The 21,154-nt window shown below is 35.3% G+C and overlaps 1 protein-coding gene across 2 annotated transcripts in view; it reads right to left on the bottom strand.

The window, feature by feature from the left end:
- Positions 1-21,154, bottom strand: part of EXOC6 (exocyst complex component 6) — a 231,158-nt gene that overhangs the window by 46,907 nt on the left and 163,097 nt on the right. For both annotated transcript variants that reach the window (XM_044240115.1, XM_044240114.1), the window contains exon 19: positions 9,870-10,011. In XM_044240115.1, coding sequence (XP_044096050.1) covers positions 9,870-10,011 — 142 coding nt within the window. The remainder of the gene's footprint in view (positions 1-9,869; positions 10,012-21,154) is intronic.

Genomic DNA, 21,154 nt, shown 5'->3' with positions numbered 1-21,154 from the left:
AATATCTGTAGGCAAAAACATGAGTTATTTGTATATATAACAAAAAAATTTCATTCTTCGGATCACATATAGATGTATAGGGTTTGGTATGGGGGTACAAAAACTGCTAAGAACTCAGGCTGTGAGGGAAGTCTCAGTCAACTGAACATCTGACACTTGATTTGGGCTCTGGTCATGATCTCAGGTCCTGGGATCCAGACCAGGATCAAGAGTTCCTGCTCAGTGGGGAGCCTGTTTCAGGATATTCTCTCCCTCTGCCGCTTTGGGCTTATGCTCTCTCTAAAATAAATAAATCTTTTTTTTTTTTTTAAGATTCCATTTATTTATTTGACAGAGAGAGACCATAAGTAGGCAGAGAGGCAGGCAGAGAGAGACAGAGAAGCAGACTCCCTGCTGAGCAGAGAGCCTGATGCGGGGCTCCATCCCAGGACCCTGGGATGGTGACCTGAGCTGAAGGCAGAGGCTCAACCCACTGCCACGCAGGCATCCCTAAAATAAATAAATCTTTAAAAAAAAAAAAAGCCGTCAGGCTATAAGTATTTATTCTGGCATAAAAATAATCTTCCCTGAAATTAAATGCAGAAGGTATGAGTCCTTGAACAATTTTGTCCTAGGCAGACAGTTATTTTTACTGTAAGACAGAGAATGTGCATTATTTGGAAAACATCAACAAGGATATTCAGAACTGTCCAGGGTAGAGGGAAGGGGAAGAGTTCTAAGAGCAAACAGACCAAAAGACTGACAAATGATTGAGAGAAAGCGTGAGGAGGCTAGGCTAGTCTCAAGACTGTGTGTGGATGACAAGGCAGGGGCATATAAAATGGAATAATTTTGTAACTAAATAAATGATTGAAAATGAATACCAGTAGTCCGCATATTGAAGAGGTTCCTTATAATTCTATTTCTTGCTAGATCTGAAGATTTAAAGTAGCTATTCAGAACACAGATTTTGGCTAGGCAAAGAAGGTATTCAGTGTGGACCAGCTCTGTCATTAGAAGGAATGACTAAGAGCACCATCTAGTGGTTTTTCTGGCAGTGAAGAATTCATGACTGGGAATCCGGGGTATTAAAAGTTCTTGATTCTCAGACTTTTATTGTTACAAGTGGTTGGCAGCAATGGGATGCAAGCCTCTAAGACCAAATGACCCTCTGTAGTCATCACCTCACATTTATATAAAGTCATATCTACTCATCTCTTTTTCTTGGAATATGGGCAAAGTAGGCTCAATCTGATACCGTAAGTGCTATTAAAACCAGGACCAATTCAGGGAGGCAAATAGTGTAATAGTATCCAGTGTACTCTAAAATGAGACACTGAAATATTGTTCTATGGCATATATCTACATGACTTCCCCTGAATCCTTTTATTTGGAGATATAGGTCTTTTCTCAAGGTTAAAATAAGAGGCCCTGAGGTCAAAGCCATTAACACACATGCACATGCTCGTACACACACACACACACACACACACAATCTATAAAAAGCCTCATCTATTTTTTTTAAGTAGGCTAAGCCTTTATCCAAAATGAAAAAGACGAAGGCCTTTATATCTAGAGATTCACCTATTCCTCAATAACTTACCATTGAAACAGAGACCAGTTCAACCTGGAGCTTTTCTAATATCTGTGGGTTTAAGATGTTAAACTCTTAAGAGTGGATAACCTCATTTGGATATTTTTACAGAATGTATGGAAAAGGACATTCTAGATCTATTTTGGGGTATTTCAACTCTTTCTGATTGCCTGATGCTTTGGAAATATTCTGTATTTTATTAGTGATGTAAAGGATTTCTGAGATACCTTTATAAAAACCCAAGAGTACCTTTTGATATTTTCCGCTATGCATTTGCCTTTATAAGGAATCTATACTGGGCTCCAATATATAATAGGTGTTTAATAAGGATAAAACAAAAGCACACATACAGATTTAGAACATCTGCTTCACACCAAGTGTGCCAAATGCTCTTCCAACTAAGAAGCACTTTCTCTTGAAGTTATACAAAGTCTAATATAGGATCAAAGGTTCTGTGCAGCTTTCAGGGTGGCTACCTTTGAAATTCCAAATGGATGCCTTCCTGACTTCTCCAATCAGGTAGCTCTAGCAGCACTGTGATTATATGGTCAAGTTAATCAAAAGTATCCACTTCATCATGCATAGACTCTATTTTGTATTCTTAATCTATACAACTTTTTATCTAAATCAGATTAACTTCTTATACTTTCTCATAGTATTCTATACTTTTATAGAATTTAACAATTTACGGTCATATTTACTAGTGCAATTATTTAATGATTGTCTCCCCAGGGCTTAAACCCCAAGACTTTTGTTTTGTTTACCACTATGTTGCCTAAATACCAAACATATAGTAGGTAAGAAGGAATTAATGAATGTATGATTCCAAAGCCCCACTTTTGTTTTCCTTAAATTTTACTGCCTCCCAATCTTAAACTGGAATGCATCTTGGAAATTATCAATTCCATATTCCATATTTTATAGAAAAAATTGATGCCTCTTAATTGTTGAATGGTTTCAAAGACACTTGCCCAAAATGCAGGCAGAGCTAGGACTGGAACCATGGTCTCAACTTCCTGACATATGTTCAGACCACCTTAAGACTGATTTGAAAGAATTTTTTTAAAAGTTTACATAAGGGGGCACCTGGCTGGTTCAGTCAGTAGAGTGTGTGTTTCTTTTCTTTCTTTCTTTCCTTTTTTTTTTTTTTTAAAAGATTTTATTTATTTATTTGACAGACAGAGATCACAAGTAGGCAGAGAGGCAGGCAGAGAGAGAGGAGGAAGCAGGCTCCCTGCCGAGCACAGAGCCCGATGCGGGGCTCGATCCTAGGACCCTGGGATCATGACCTGAGCCGAAGGCAAAGGCTTTATGCCCCTAGAGTGTGTGTTTCTTGATCTCGGAGCTGAGTTTGAGCTGCATGTAGAGGTTACTTAAAAAGTAAAATCTTTTTTTAAAAAGTTCTACATAAATCCGTGTATGATTCTACATTTCTGAACTCAGACATTTTATTAAGTTTGACCTAGTATGGGTTAAAAAAGAAAACAATCCAAAGAAAAATGACCAAAAGGGTATTAAAAAACAATCCCCTAAGAATATATTAAAGAAACTTTAACTCTTTAGCTCAGAACAGGTAAGAATTAAAGGGTTATTTAAACATAGTCATCAAATATGTGAAGAATTTTTATAAATGATCTGTTATCTGTATCAAGATCTTAAATGGTCTTGAGTTAAAGTATGGTGTATCAGTTGGCCTTAACTTTCTGACAACAAAGGCAGAGCTCTAAAAGAGACAGATGTAAATTATAGAGACTTCCTGATTAGTTAATTTGTTCATTTTCAACAAGTATGCTGTGAACACAGCATTCTCTAAGGTGCCATAATTACAAATTCTATGTTGGATTTAATTATCTATCCTGGATGTTAAATCTCTTCTCTCTCTCTCTGCCCCCTTTCTCCATCCTCCATCTCCTTCTTCCTCTTCTCACCTGCCCCCAATCCCGAAATCATGAGATGCATTCTCTCTCTTTCACTGTGTGATTCTAACCATCTTAATCATACCAAATTGTACCTTTACTTAATAATTCTTCGTATTTTCTCCTCCAAAATGTCTGCAATCCATCCTCTTCATTACAACTGTCCAAACTCAAGCTCTTTTTATCCTTCACAAAAAAGTTCCATAGTTTCTTACCAGGTTTGCCTACTTGCAGTATCTCATTTCAGTTCAGTTTCCACATGACACAGAATTAACTTTCCATGACAGATTTCATCATATCATAGTCCTGATTAAAAAGCTTCAGTGGCTCTCCATTGCTTATTAAATAAAGTCCAAGCATTCAGGCGTCTAACTTTTTCCAGCCATATCTTGCAATGCTTTCATCATTCATCTTGTAGTCTAGATACCTAACAAAACTGTTTGAAGAGCCCCTTAGCATTCTCTCACCATAATGTTTTTGTCTATGCCATTCCCTCTGCTCAGAATGCCCTTCCCTGCTTTTGATGAAATCTTACTTATCCTTTAAGACCCAGCTTAAACTTCACTTCTGTTATAGTCAATCTTCTCCATCCTGTGGAATGAAGAATTGCTCCCTCTCCACTACAAGTAATATGTACTTATATAAAGAATTGCTATTTAAAAAGAACCGTTATGTTCTATTATAGTTATTTACATGTCTGTCTCTTCCCAACCAGTCTATGAGATCTTTGAAGCTTGACTCATCTTGGATTTCCAGGTAATATACCAGGCAATAGATTCTCATTGGACATTTGAATAAATGAATCTTCCTATGAATCAGTTGACTTTACATGGGAAAAAAGTCAGTTGCAGAATGAAATTTTAGCTCAAGCCAATTTAACTCACAAGTATGTGTGTTACAACGAATATTAGCAAAAATTGCTTAAAAAAAATAAGGGATCACACTGATGTATCAGTGCTAATTCTTTCACCACCAGAAAAATAAAACAAAAACTAAAAGCACATGGTTGAACGATGACAGAAGTGAAATTACTTCCATCTTCCCAACTTTCATGAATGCCCTTTTTGTTTCTGCCTGTAGACTGACAATCTGAGGCCAGGAAATATATGTATAATGCTTTCACAAAGTATGAGGATGGAAAAATAAATATTCTGCTTTCTGATCAAACCCAATTAAAGGAAGATCTAATTTAGAATAAAGGCCATTTTTTTTTTTTTAAGATTTTGTTTACTTGAGAGACAGAGAGGGGAAGGGGAGCACAAACAGGGGGAAGGGCAAAGGGAGAGAGAGAAGCAGACTCCCTGCTGAGCAGGGAGCCTCACTTGGTGCTCAGTCCCAGGACCCTGGGATCATGACCTGAGCCAAAGGCAGAAGCTTAACTGACCGAGACACCTAGGTGTCCCATATAAAGGCCATTCTTGGTGCTTATATTTCATGCCCACCTCCTATTGCTTAATTAAGCCTTTGCTGTAAGCCTTTCTTAACTTGCCCAGGATCTCTATGGCTCATGGTCTCTAATTCGTGATCCCTGCTACCTAACTTCCTTGGACTCTGGATCTCTTACTAGTACAACACAGACTAGTAAGATTTTATGTTAGTTTTAAAAACCAGTCACACTCTTTTAAGTAATGATCTCTGAGTCTCTTGAAGAGAAAATAATTATTATGAGCCAATATGGGTTTATGAAGAATCATAGTAGTATCATTTCCTCCTTTTAAAGAATAGACTGATTAATAAGAAAAATCCAATGGTCATTATTACCCCGATATGCCAGGAAGGCATCTGACAAACACTTTGAGCAAAACCATGAGTTAGATTCAATTAGGGAATTACTAACTGGCTGAAAAAAAACCCCATAAAATCCTGAATAATGAATCTAAGTCAATATGAAGGGAAGGTCCATATAATGTGGTACTCAAACTTCATTGTGCATGAAAATCACCTAGGGGGTCTGATGACCAGAGTTCCCAATTCAGCAGATGGAACCCAACAATTCATATTTCTAACAAGTTCCCAGGGTCCTCATCCAGGGATCAGGTTTTGAGAACCACTGATGTACTGTATCTCATGATATAGATATAAGATTTTGTTCAACATTTTGCTAGTAACTTTGTTAAATATTTAAAAAGCATGATTACAAATCTGTAGAAGGTATTAAATTTTGATATAAAAAGACCTCAATAGGTTAGTTGTGAAACCAATCTTAAAATTCAATACAGATAACTTTAAAATCCCAAAACAAAAACCAACCACACAAGTATAGGGTAAGAAAAACAGAACATAACAATCACAGTCACTCACACACACACACAAATATACAGATATACAAGTTTTAGAGAGCACAGCTTCAATGATACCAGAGTATACTCTGGCAACCAAAAAAAGTAATATTAGTTTGGGCTTTAGTAATGAAGTATAGACTGTGGATAATATATTTAACAGTCTAATGCAGATTATACTGGCTCCCCCCATACTTGGGTATCTCTGTAGGCAACTTTGGGTATCAGACATTAAACAGAAGGTAGTCAAACCAGTTTAATCAAAGAAGAGCTTCGGATCCAAAATCAAATCACATGAGAACAGTAAGAGGCATTGTTGATGTCTGGCCTTCAGAAGATTTGAAAGGATATAAGAACAGTTTTCATATAACTGGCTTGCGGATGAAGATTTGTTTTTTCTCTGTATGACCCTAAGCAGAACTGCCATATACAGACTGCATCAGACTGCTTGCTACATCCCAGTGTCCAGCTAAGGAGAGGAGAGGGGAGGGGAGCAAGGGAAGGGCAGACATCTAGACCACATTTCACTTGATAAACTATGTGCCTTGGAGAGGGTTGAGTCCAGCTGGAAAAAAAGTGAACTTTTTCTAATTCATATAAAACAGACAACTCTGGAGGACTTTTTCCTTTTAACAGGGATACCATTTCTAATTTGCACAAAGGCAGTGGTAACTGAAGCCAAGGTAGAACTAGCTCCATTAAAAGAAGTTTAGAGAAAGTAAATTAACCTCTCTGGAAGAAAGTGATAAAGTGATACATTATATGGAAACACAGCTTCTGAAGAGTAGTTAATCCCCCAAATTGGATGTTCAAGGACTACTTGGACAACTATTTGTCAGGGTTATTTAGAAAGGATTTCGAGGTAGAAGAGTATGTGTATGTTTATTACCAGGTAAGTGGTGAAACTCAATGATCTTTTAGCTTTTAGGATTCCACATGTGAATTACCTGCCTATCTTCTCCATATCCCGGTTGATTCTTATGGTATCCAGATCCCTTCTCTTCACAAATTTATGATGCATTTTAGCTTTCCTCCTATCTAGCCAAATTACTCTTCTCCTTTCCCTGCCCCAGGATGTAGAAAGCATACATACATACTTCATTAATACTGAAAATAAACTTCATATTTTTAAAAACTGCTTTTTGGGGCTTGGCTGGCTCAGTTTGTACAGCATGCAACTCTTGATCTCCAAGTTGTGGGTTAGAGCCCCACACTGGGTGTAGCGATTACTTAAAAATAAAATCTTAAATTTAAAAAAGAGGGGGGGGGAATCTGCTTTCTTCCAGATTTTAAAAAACAAAAATACTTTTAAGGTAAGATGAAAACTTAATTATCTTAACATATTCATTAGAAAAAAAGCTAAGTTTCATTTTTTTAAAAAAAAGATTTTATTTATTTATTTGACAGAGATCACAAGTAGGCGGAGAGGCAGGCAGAGAGAGAGAGGAAGGGAAGCAGGCTCCCTGCTGAGCAGAGAGTCCGATGCGGGGCTCAATCCCAGGACCCTCAGACCATGACCTGAGCCGAAGGCAGAGGCTTAACCCACTGAGCCACCCAGGCACCACGCTAAGTTTCATTTTTAAGTGATTTATGTATCAGTCACTAAATTCATGAGTGGGGGTAGAAGGTTCTTTTGCACCAGAAAGAGAGTGGGATAAATACGGAAAATGTAATGTTGGTTTATATTTGTTCAGTGAGTGCTGAATGTATGATGTTATATTAAATAGGTAATGGTTAAGTAACACATGGTAAGTATTAAGGAGCACAGCCAACCACAGGCATAATCTTAAAGGAAGCTGAATTATCTTATGTGGGTTGTCTTTGAGTCCTAGTCTCTCCCCCTTTCCATATCTATAGTGCCAGAACCTTGGCCCCTACCCTTCTAGGAAACCTAAATTTCCTGAGTTTTTGCTCAGACTTAGGACCTTTCTTGGTCTCTTCCAAGAGAATAGTGCTTTAAAAAAAAAATCAGAAATTTAAAAGAAGCCTTCAGTATCTCCACCCGAAGAAGTCAACTAAAGGTAGAAACTTTCCTACAGAAAGACAGAGGGGCAAAGATTTGGGGGTTTATGTATCCTTCTGTAAGTACAGCTAGACCAGTCTTTCTTTCATGGAGGTAGAAGAGAACAGGGAAAAGATCTAGATACCTAATGTTGCCTAGCCAAATAGTAATTTCCATTTTTGAACAAAAAAACATGAGAATGGGGTGCCTGGGTGGCTCAGTGGGTTAAGCCTCTGCCTTTGGCTCAGGTCATGATCTCAGGGCCCTGGGATTGAGCCCCACCTCCAGGCTCTCTGCTCAGCAGGGAGCCTGCTCCCCCACTCCCTCCCCCACCCCCACCTGCCTCTCTGCCTACTTGTGATCTCTCTGTCAAATAAATAAATAAAATCTTAAAAAAAAAAAACAGTATGAGAAGACATACTCAAATGCCAATAAAGCGTTCAACCACCTAATTATTTTAAATACACTTTAAAGATGTAACAATACAAAATACTTCAAGTAATTTTTATGTTAGATGTTTGTTTACATATGTAATGTCATACTGGAATGATCTTAAGATGACTTTTTACAGAACTTTCAAAATACCAGTTTCAAACTATTTGAGAATGGAATAACAATTATTTTGAGTTTAGAAACTTGTAGAAACAAAAATATTTCTTGATAAGTATTTAGAAAGCACAAAATAAATGCCATTTTATTTATTTGTTTATTTATTTATTTATTTTATTTGACAGAGAGAGAGAGAGATCACAAGCAGGCAGGGAGGCAGGCAGAGAGAGGAGGAAGCAGGCTCTCCGCAGAGCAGAGAGCCCGATGCGGGGCTCGATCCCGGAACACTGGGATCATGACCTGAGCCGAGGCAGGGGCTTTAACTCACTGAGCCACCCAGGTGCCCCAGTAAATGCCATTTTAAATGACAGTTATGTTTTGAGAAAGATACATAATAAAGGTTTTCTTTTTTTTCTTTTACCAAACTAGCTAATAAAGGTTTTCTAACTAGAGAAAATAGAAATGCTTCTCTTTCCTAAGGAAAAACTTTCTTTTCCATTGTAGATATGCATTTCTCTTTTTTTGAAGGAAATAGTTAAGTTTTAAAAAAACTTTGGACTTATATTTTTATGCATAAGCAACTGATCTTGATCAAACAGCTTACATCATTATTTTCTTTACTATTAACTCTTGTTTTTCCTTGCAGAATGCATTATACACAGTGGGCAAATATTTGATGGTGAAAAAAATGTCACTCTTGTTTCAGTTGCAAGCTGGTTACATTTTCAATGTCTTTCATACAGAATATATTAGTGCAAAATTTGCCTCAGCCTTCTTGTGCCCCACTGATTTCCAATTTATCAATAGTGCTGCCTGACTGAATTGTCAACCAGGGATTTTCATCATTTAATCAGTGTACCATTCATTTGAAAGCTATGTTTGAAAATTACTTTGTATACTTACGTTCTTTATTTAAAGAATTATACTTTAAGGGTGATAAAACCCACATCCAGAAGTATATATTACAAAGCTAATAGCCAAATAGCATATCTAGTTTTGAAGCAGACTGGCTAACGTCAACATGAGATTACAGAATCTGCCCATCTCTTATCTAAAGAAAACAGTGAAAAACAATGGCAAAGGTAAAGGCTTAAGAAATTTAGGGGGAACGAAGACCAAAAATTCAGAATAGAAAAGAAGCTTCATTTGGAATTCAGGGCCCTAAGATTATCCCTGCAGCAAATACCTAAAAAGCTACCTATCCACAAAGTAAGAATGACAAACTTAGAATGATTTCATTCATTGATGAGCAATCTTAGGACTGTCCTGGCAAGAATGACCAGAAAAAGGAATAAGGAGAAAAATGAATCACCTTTTCAATTATCCCAGCCTGTATTGCCACTGGAGTGCTTCTAGAGCTCTAGGGCGCCAAAGTGAAGCTGAGGATAGTTTTATCTTCCTTGAAAGAAGTGGCTTCAAAGGCTGCTGAAAATTTCAGATTCAGGCCTTTTCCTTCTTATCCTGAACCATCCTTTTATATACAATATTTTTCCATATAATTTAAATATAGATTCCAGAAATGCCTGAGATTTAGCCAATGAGGTACTTACATTCACACTGTATGACATCTAAGTTAAACTGCTGAACAGCTCCCATGCTTATCTGTTTTAACTCACTGTCCAATAGCATCTGCATTAAGGATGTTGAGAGATGCTGGCAGGCTGACATGCAAGCGGTCTGGGCAACTTTCCCCTGTTTAAAACAAATATTAAAACCAAAATATAAATGAACATATAAGCAAACACAGAAATATACCATAAAGCATCAGAAAAATTATATATCTGACACTCTTTTTGTTGCCTTTCGGGGGTACAACAGTGATTACTGGCCTTTCTATTTCTGTATTCTAAGCAGCTATGCATTTTAGTGTAAGAATTAAAATTAATATTTTTGTTTACTTGTCCTTCTCAGGACATAAATATCATTAAAGTTCTAACTTCACCCAGGAAAATTAAAAGACAAGTAAAAAACCCATGATTTATTATTAGAGCTCTTGAAATGTCTCAAGTATTTTTAAAAACATACATTAAAATATGGCATTCATGACAAAATAATTATACTGACAGAACATTTTATTCATGTAATGTTCTTTAAGGTCTGCTTTGTATAATTAACCAAGCCAGAATAAAGGAAGTTAATAAACATTTTTTTATTTAGACCGTACCTAAAATTAAAAATATACTTTGAGTCATAAGTCCTTCTAATCAGAACATCAGTCTGTAGCATAGCTTCAATTAGCTGGGGGGGCTTGCCTACTAATATGATTTCAAAATCATCTACAGATCTACATTTAGTTTTTAAATCACCTGGTAATTTAGAAGTATGTGGTTAAATAAATTATAAATACTTGTGGCTTTCTTTCACTACATATTATTATATAATATTTTCTACTATCATAAGCTCCTAAAAACTACATAAATTTTCACTGATAGCCTTAAGGCTATAATTTCTTAAAGATGGTAAAAATTTTAAGTTTTCATGTTTAGCCTCCAAATTACAATGTCACTTTTAGTATAAACTGTTTCTTTAAACAGATTTTGTATCCCAATTAAAAGTTTAAAATATTATAAAGACTCTTTCATGTATAGTTTTCCCGTGTAATAGTGCTCCTACTTTTGCTCTCTTCAATCACAATCATGTGATTTGGTGATGGACTGACTCCTGTGATAGGACTCAAACTTCTACGAAAATGGTCAGAAATAATGACTTTTGGAAAATGCATCATGTTTTGCTTCATTTGCTTAATAAATATTTACTCAGTGCTATTTGATAATTATGTTTTTTATTACTTTCACAAAGGCCAATAAAGCTACAAAATCATGAAAAAAACCCTCCTACACATAAGTGTTTCACTAAATTGGTACAGAAATGTTTACAGAGTTGATCAATTAGAAGAAAAACATAAATATGTTTTTAAGATGTTTATTAGAACATTTGTTCATTAAACTACACATTTCAAATCAGACTAGAAACAAAGCAGCTTTTATGAATGCCTTTTGCATTTAGACCTCAGCAGTGAAAAACTGTATCTGAAATGGAATCTCAATTTCTTAATCAAAAACTTTAGAGATAAAAGCCAATGCAAACAATATATTTGACAGATACTGATGAACTGCCAAAAAAGAATGTAACAAACAATGCAAAACCCAGCATGCTTCAAGATCCCTCACACCAAAAAGGAATTAGTCTGGGAGACATGCAGCTCCATTCCCCAAGCACCATAATATCAATATGAATGGGAGGGGGACAAAAACATAGAAAAAGGAGAAATCAATGGCATGTAATTTAATTACAATGTAATAGGCTTGAGAATACTTAATGGAAATGTAATTTTGACCTAATGGAACAACTACTGCATTTTAGCTTCATGTACTTCTCCATCCAATCAGCTCCATGTCCTACTTATGCTGCCCCGGTAATACACCAACTGCAAAACAGATTAATAAATTGCTCCCTAAAATTACTATTATATTCATTTCATTAGTAAATATACTGCACAATGTAAGTGGTATAATTTTAAGGTGACATTTAAAATTCAACATGGGTTCAAATGCTACAAATCACTATATAATAGTAGTACTGGAGCCAAAAATGATGGTAAGAGTACAGAAATACAGGCGATTCCATAAACTTGGTGGAAATAGGTAATGAAAACACATACACACGTACACACACACGTGTGTGTGCATGCGAATTTTTTAGCTTTTTGTTTAAACAACATATGTAATAATAAAACCCTAATACCAAATTTCTTCTGATGATGCATGTTAAATACAGGCTTATTGTTCTCAAAGATAGAAGATTAAAATATTTGTAAAATATTTTATAAATCTTCTAATGAAATAAATTCATTAGTATCAAAGGTCTGGATTCTTTAAATATTTTAAACGTTATATTCTGTAAGACAATACATTTTTAACATGTTTATTTTCTAACTATAAAATGTGCACAAATATCCTTAAATCCATCTATCACTTACATTTAAAGAGAAAATGTTTGATGTTCCGAATACTAAAAAATACCTTTGGCAATTCATTTCTGATGCCTGGAGCCCTTGGTACACTTTGGTATAACCAAAAGTCCCCTTTCTGAACATTTTTATTGCTAATACTGTGGACACTCTTAATAATATCATTTTCTAGAACACAAATAATCTAAGTACTTTTGCAATGATCTATTTTAACAAACAAAACAAATAATTAAGAAATTTCAAGCACCTAGAAATTTCTGCAGCCCTCATCTGAAAAATTAATTGCAACTACTATTAACATTTTTCTTCTCTTTAACACAAAGTTCAATAAATAAATAAAAACACCTGCCAAACTTTTAAAGGTAACTACTTTTTTACCCTCCTCTAACATTTTGCTGAAAAACAACTTGCAAAGAGAGAAAATCCTTAGACAAACTTCTTAGATTTCAAAGGAACTTGTAAAAGAGAATCTGCTGACATATTAGATCCTTTTTGCATTACCCAAAAGCTTTTCTTCTAAGAACAATTGTGGTAAGGAGACATTTGGCTCCTAGGAAATTCCCAAAGGGTCAACCATATGCATCCTTCCATGGCACCTTCACAGCGCTGCTTTCTAGATCCATGTCTCAAAAGCAGCTTTCATCATTTACTTGTGTGTCAGTCAATATGATTTATGGACTGCATTCAACAAAGTCAAAGCATATAGAATGAGAAATATGACTACAATCTGCTAATTTGTTTTGTATTGAGCCACTTAAGAGTCAAAGACCTGATGTCAGACTAAGACCAGCAACACAATTAACCAGTCGGTGACAGATTCATCCATCCTCCCTGCCAGGCTGTGCCAATCAAAGACAGCATGAGGCGACATTTGGTGAAATCAGTAAGAAAACTCATTCTCTAAGCAACCTATGTGAGACCTTGATTGACACTTTTTGAATTTAGTTTGTGGAACACAGCCACTCTTTACCCAATAGTCCCTCACTGCAAGCTGTGAAATAAGGCTTTTAATGCCAATCACAGGAACAATAAACCACAAACCACCAACCCTCAGTTTAAAAGGAAATCAAGAAAACACATCTGTTTGTATGTCAAGCCAAATTTCTAAAATAATTTACTATTACAGATTAGACTAAAGATACTCCCTCTTTCCTTTGAAACACCACAAAATGACATGGTAACAAAAATACAACAGATTTTATTAGATTATGGCTCAAAACTGTTTTGAGTAATGTTTAGATTATGGCTCAAAACTGTTTTGAGTAATGTTTTGATAGATCTACTCTAATAATAGGAGAAATATAGAATACTTAAAAACTAATTTGATACATTTAAATTTTCATTTGAAGTTTTCATTTCTGTCTCGCCATTCTCTTATTTCAAAGAGCTAATAAAAAAAGAAAGGTTTGATTTCAACAGTAATTATTTGAAAGCATTTTTCAATGCTGCTTTCATTCTCTCTCAACTACATTTAACATAAAAATGTGCTCTTGAAATCACAACCATTCTTTCTGTACTGGTCTCCCTTCCTTAATGATCCCAGGAGAATCCATTTTACTTTTTTTATATTCCAACAAAAGGGTAACTTTGCACAATAAACTACTTTTTTTTTAATTTAAGTAAAAAGAAATATAGAGACTCAGAAATATTGTGCATTGCATTTATTATTCTTTAAATTGATAACAGATTTTGTTTTAAAAGTTTATGTAATTCTTGTTCAAAAAATCTGGAAAATTGAAATAAAATCACAGACTGTTTGAATATTAAATCTAATACTAACAAGAAAACTTACTAATTATTTCTGATTCTGTATGGCATTTTACAATTATTTAGGTTATTAATTTTTAAGTAACTTAAAGCAGTAAAATATCATATTATTCAAACTCACTGTCTCTCAGTTTGCTGCATAAATTTCACTTGAGAGTATAAAATAGTCTTTTCAGAGGAAACGCAAAAGAAAAAGGGAAGCATTGATGAATTGGTCAGTGTCCTAAAGACCCACAATGTATATAGCTTTTTCTTAAGACAAACAGACTATAAAAGAGTAAGGTCTTACATCAAATGTGAAGTAAACACTAAAATTAGAGATAAATTCCTAATTGAAATATGAAAACAGATGCCTAATTGATAAGTAGGTATTTTAACTTAAGAAATTTATTATTTTTCCTTCTATTTTACATAAAAACCACTAATCTAAAGTTTTATTATGTAAAACTACATCCTGCTCTTATGTAAAGAACACTATTAAATAAATCAGGAAAAAACATCTAAAACATTAATATAAAACATGAAAATTTCCCCAAGGTGACTTCACAAATGCACAAAGATTCTTCTATCTAGTAAAATAGGCAGACTGCTGTAGCACTGTCCTATATAAAAAGGACATGTCTCAGATTCCCAATCGTACAGAATGGATGAGTTATAAATGTTAAAGTATCAAGATGAATTCCTTCAGTGAGTTTTAATAATAACTTTAACACTATCTTGAAGACAGATTTTTGAAATTAAGCCAAAAACACTCACAGGTCTATCAAAATGTACTCAACTCTAAACACTTCCAACATTCTCCAAAATACTTTTTTTACACTTCTGTATTCCTCTCATATTCTTTCTGTCCCCACCTAAAGTAGCTTTAGCCCCAAAAGAGGTGGTTACCACATCAATTAACCATAATCCCCACAATGAAGTATGAATTCACATTCTCCCTTTTCAGGCTTTTCTCCTAACAATTCCCAATCATAAGGGATATGAGACAGTAACATAAATGCATACTCTTGGGGACACACACACACACAGATTAAATAGAACACAATTATCTTAAAGTTGGGGGGGGTGGAATTTCTCCAAACTGGGAAAAATTTAGGATAGATGCAATACATGGTAATTTCTCTTTCACTCAGAACTTCCTCATCCCAACCACTGGGCTCATCAAATTTTGGAGGCCTTTTAATTTTTTTTTAAATCTTTTTTATCCAAACTTTTATCCAGACTTTAATATTCGGGATTTTAGCTTTCTGCAAGTTTCACTGTTGATGTCATGGCAGCTCCATGCTATTTTATCATTCTACCTTTAATAGGTGGAAGGAAAACACAAGGAGAAGCAGACCAATAAAAGCAATAAAAATTGCTTCTAAGCAATTGATAATATCAGAACTCAAGACAAAAATGGTGAAAGCTGCATGTACTTTTGCCCAGACTGGCAAGAAGAAGGAAGCTAGCTTATGATGTGTGGGAGCTGACAGGAATTATTCCTAACTCTTAAATCTACTTGATAATAGCAAATTGGGCAGCTAGGCATATGTTTAGGTAGGGAAGCAATAAAATATTAAGGCTCTATAACTCTTCTCACTTGGCAATTGTAAAAAAAGCAAGGGAAGTTAAAGATGAGCTGTAGGGGTGCCTGGGTGGCTCAGTGGGTTGGGCCTTTACCTTTGGCTCAGGTCGTGATCTCAGGGTTCTGGGATTAAGCCTAGCATCGGGCTCTCTGCCCGGTGGAGAGCCTGTTTCCCCCCCTTCTCTGCCTGCCTCTCTGCCTACTTGTGATCTTTCTTTCTCTGTCAAATAAATAAATAAAATCTTTTAAAAAAGAAAAAAAATGAGCTGTAATTTTCCCTGTGGTGACTCAGTACACAGACTTAAGAGCAAAACACTGGAGCATCCCAGGAACTGTTGTAAAAGCAACAGCTCTGTAACAGCAGGGTCATATCCTCATTTCTTTACATAAGCAACTAGATCAAAGTATCAGGGCTATTTAATCATAAAATGTACTAGAGTTTGCAACTCTAGTACAATTTATAATTTACAAAGAATTTGCCAGAATTACTAAAATGCTAGACAATATAAGTAGTTTCCACATGATCACTAGTAAAATGGATAAATGTCACTTGAGCCAACTCTTATTAATATATATAGCTAAAAAGCTGACATATCATAAATTCAGCCATATACATACAAGTATAATGCAGTGCAGACCTTTGTCATTCAAGGATTTAAATTTAGATTTTGACCTTTTAAGAATCCACCACAAGTAGGGCTTCATCTGCTCAGACAAGCATCTGTATAACATGCTCTGTGAAATGGGTATCAGCAGGTATCACTCAAGAGCCCGAATGCAGTCCCAATCTCCCAACTCAAAGTGGCTTTGCTGTCTTCTGTTAGTTGACATGGATAAAATAACTTGTTAAGGTCTACACTTTTCAGTTACATTTCATAGCATTTTCTGAAAGAAATTACATGGCATAGCAGTATTTTCAAATTTGAAAGTGCTCAAAGTTTTGGGGTATACTCACTCAGAATATCAAGGGCCTTCTGAACAAGTAATTTCATGGGGCTGTCCTAGACTGTGGGAATGGGATTGAGGTAGATACTTTTAGATTCACTTCCAGTTGAGAACTTTTAGATTCACTTCCAGTTGAGAAATGAGATTTTTAAAAGAATAAGGGAAATGTATCAAGTGGAGGGAAGATATATATTAAAACAAGATGAAACCTATACAAAGTAGGAAGGAGTGTTCAAGGCAAGTTATCTAATTACTATTTTTTTCCTAGAGACAATTTGCAAATGACATTCAATAATACTCTGAGAACGAAGAGTAAGTCCTTACAGACATCTATAGTAGGTCTTTGCCAACTGCTCCCTTCTTGTCTCCAAAAAATTGACAAAGGCTTTTAACCTCAGTGCTACCATTTAACACACTAATTTTCATAAGTAAAAGATCTAAAAGAACATGACAGCTTTCCTTCAATGCCTAAAGTCTCCTGAATGAAAGAAAAGGAAGGAATTAAAATGTTGCTCATCTTCTGAATTCACTCCCTATATGTGATATTTGTCTGAACATGCTCCTTTGGTGGGATATTCCAAAGTCCAATCTCCTTAGTTTTCATATTATAGCACCTTACATAAGTTTTTTACAAATATATGTCAGCACCTTGGCCTGCTGAATTTTGTTATCTCTGACCTGCAAACATACTGTAAATATAAATGCACCAAGGCTGTACCACCTCTCCCATGAGCTCTATCCTCACTCTTTTCCATTCCTGTTAGGCTCCATACAGGGAAGAAAAACAGGCTCTTTGGCATCACTGGATAGGAACTTGGACAGGAAATTTCCAGCTCCATCTTTCCTGACAATCCCCCATCTTTCTCTTCAGGGGATCTGATTTCCTTTTTTGCTGTCTTTATTTGCTCACAATAAAACATAATTCAAACTAGAAAAATCTCTTATCCACATATTTTAGTCCCTTTCCTTCTTCCCCAATTTCAACTTCTGTCCATTTAACTTGGGGGGATTATCTTTTATATTTTTCTTTCTATTGTGGAAATGTTAAGGGGAAGATACCACTTGCATTCCTAGAACTTTACCATTCCTACCTGCAAAAACTCAATTAACTTTGTAAACATGAATTCTCTGTTGCTACCTGCTAGTAAAACTGCCAGATATTGCATTTCCATTTGTTTGTGGTACTGACTCTTCCTGTTTCTGAACGGCACTTTGTTCATAAACACAGCACCAATGAACTAGTCTATTTCATTGATAGCTGTTAAAGAGTAAAGTTACAGGATATTTGTAAGTGTGCATATGTATTCATGTACATACGTATACATATAGTCCAAGGACTGATAAAATCCATTCTAATTATTTCCATTTATATCTCTCCCTGATCTGTTACTTATTCATCAGGTCTTAGAGTTCTCTCCTAATCCACTAGCTTTCTACTAAGTCTCTCATGCTGTTTCCTTCTAAACTAAAAGAAGACTTCTGTTACTAACTACTTCTTCCAATTATGGTCTCAATCAAAACGCTGTTTTCCACAACCTTTGACAGTGGGAAATATTAAAGTGTGCTACGCTACATACACACGTAAGACTTTCAACTTAATGCAAATAAATCTCTCACTAAGATTAGTCAGCATCAACTGAATAAATACTTAAAAGGACTAAAGTTATAAAATTCCACTATGTTTATTTCCAACTAAAAAGCAACGTTCTTTTTTTTTTTTTTGCAATTAACTTACAGTAGTGAAAATCACTTAACTGTTTAAATACATTAACAAAAAGCTTAAGAAAAATATAGGGGTGACTGCCTGGCTCAGTCAGTGGAATGTGTAACTCTCAATCTCAGAGTCATGAGTTCAAACCCCATGTTTGTTGTAGAATTTACTTAAAAAAATACATATTAAAAAAGATTAAGAAAACATATTAATTCAACTATTTTCCACTTTTTCATTTACATTCTCTCTCAAAGTTCTTTACTTCTCTTCAATGCACTGATATATTGTCAATGGTTTGTTCTTGTTGATTTTTGTGTACTTGGAATTAACTTTTTATAAAGTATGGAAATAGGTATCAAAAATATCAGTAGAAATACTTCATTTATTGTCAGAGAAAGAACTATCTCATATAACTTTTTCAAAACACTGAACATTCAAGTGCCAAAGCTTTTAAAATTTCTCATGCTAATTTATACAAAACTGATTCCCAAATCTATCTCTGCCTTTATAAATAAGAGAACAAGAAACAATTTGAGGGGTTTTTTTAGACAGCAAAATTAGTATCACTTCTGAACATGACTTCTGTATTTTGAACACATACATGATTTTTCTGCAGGAACCCTGTTGTTAGCAAGCTTAACTGAATACTTAAAAATTACTATAGCAAATGAAGAAAAAGTTGAAGGGAAAGCCTGAGGGTGTGTCTCTTCAATGAGACAAAGTATTTGGTCTTAGTGCTGGGAATACACAAAGGTTATTTTGGTGCTATCAGGTTTTGTTTTGTTTTGTTTTGTTTTTGCTATCAGGTCTTTTATTGTGTTTAAATCACCACTTAATTTATACATGTGAAGAGAGCTGTAGTTTGAATTATTATGTCATTCTTTCATGGAGATGTGCAAGGAGATGTGCAAGGAAAGAGTAAACATACAAATATTTCTAAACGGTATTGATGCCACCTTTACTAAATAATTTTCATGCATTTTCCAAATTTTTGCCTGTGAATAAGACTACAAACTTTCTCTTCAAAACTAGGAAATATTCCATACGTCACAAATAAATTTGATTTAAAAATTCTGATTTGTGGGACGCCTGGGTGGCTCAGTGGATTAAGCCTCTGCCTTCGGCTCAGGTCATGATCCCAGGGTCCTGGGATCAAGCCGCACATCGGGCTCTCTGCTCGGTGGGGAGCCTGCTTCTCTCTCTCTCTCTCTCTCTCTCTCTGCCTGCCTCTCTGCCTACTTGCGATCTCTCTGTCAAATGAATAAATAAAATATTTTTTTTTTTAGATTTTATTTATTCATTTGACAGACAGAGAGATCACAAGTAGGCAGAAAGGTAGGCAGAGAGAGAGGGGGAAGCAGGCTCCCCTGCTGAGCAGGGAGGCCGATGTGGGGCTCGATCCCAGGACCCTGGGATCATGACCTGAGCCAAAGGCAGAGGCTTAACCCCACTGAGCCACCCAGGTGCCCCAATAAATAAAATCTTTAAAAAAAAATTCTGATTTGTGCAGCATATTTTTTAAGCTCTCTACCCATAAAATAAAATGACTTTTATAATAGTCTATTTCTTTACCATTTCTCTCATGTTCACTTAAAAAATACTTATCAAGCAGTTCCTCTGTATAAAATATTGTTTAGGTGCTACAGAAAACACAATGAGTGGATTAATGGTTTCTGACATAAGGGGATTAAATTCTAACAGCTGAAAGAAGGCAAGTCTTCAAACAGCTATAGTATAGGACAAAATATAAACAGTACTGTAAAAGTGGGCCAAAGTATCCACATATGGTTAAGTGGAATTAGCAAATGTTTCACGAAGAGGTAGCATTAAAGATGCTTTTGGAAGAGAGTAAGGATTTTTGAAGCCGGGGTAAAAAATAAGAGATCCAGAACACAATGAATTTTCCACTTAGAATACCCATGTTGTATAATGGTCTGAAATGCATCTGGAAAGAGGCTGAGATAATTTCTTTTCATTAGCATGCAAAATTTTCACTTTAGATGAGCAAGAGACTGAAGCTTTTCAAAAGGGAAATATGGTTTGACTGTGCACTAGCAAGAATAATCTGGCACTGGTATATATGATGAACTGAAATGAAGAGACACTACTGGCAGAGGCTAATTTGAAAACAATTATAATAACAAAAATCTGAATTTCAGTAATAGGAACAGAAAGGTTAGTAACATTTCAATTTTAAATGCTAGATGAGACTTTTTTAAGGTAAGAACTTGTAATACTGCACATTCAGAAAATATCTGAGTTCTTATTCTGGTCTTCAAGAGCTTACAACTGGAGCTGGAATGGAGCAACAAACACAGTAAAATGCAAAACATGACGAGGCCATGAAAAAAGGTAAAAGCTAAGGCAATTCAGGAGAGCAGTACAGGGTTTGGAGTGAAAAAGAAAAATCTGCAGTAGGTCATGAATCATACTGGGTTATGCAATGAGGTGGATTTCTACAAGTGGAGTTTAAGTTCAGATCCCATAAAGAAAAGGCACTCAGGGAAAGCATAAATAGTCTTAAAAGCAAGTAATAATAATAACTAATATTTTTTAGGGTTTATTATATGTCAGATACTTTCCTAAATATTTTATGTATACTATCACATTTAACCTTCACAAAATTCTATAGGCCATATACTCTTATTGACCCTTATTTTACAGATGAGGAAAATATCTGCAAATTGTGCCAAGTCATGCATGGAGGTGACCAGAGAGGTTTCTCGAAGCACTACACTCACCACAGACACACCATAATACTAACTTTTTCACAATCAAGTTCCAGAGAATCCTTCTGACTGCTTCACTAAAATAAGGAATATTACCTTCAAATGTAGGTTTCTACAAAACTACAATCATATAAAAAATATTGCCC

The sequence above is a fragment of the Neovison vison genome, chromosome 2 (assembly GCF_020171115.1).
Source record: "Neovison vison isolate M4711 chromosome 2, ASM_NN_V1, whole genome shotgun sequence".
Lineage (NCBI taxonomy): Eukaryota > Metazoa > Chordata > Mammalia > Carnivora > Mustelidae > Neogale > Neogale vison.
This window is presented reverse-complemented; position numbering and strand designations above follow the sequence as displayed.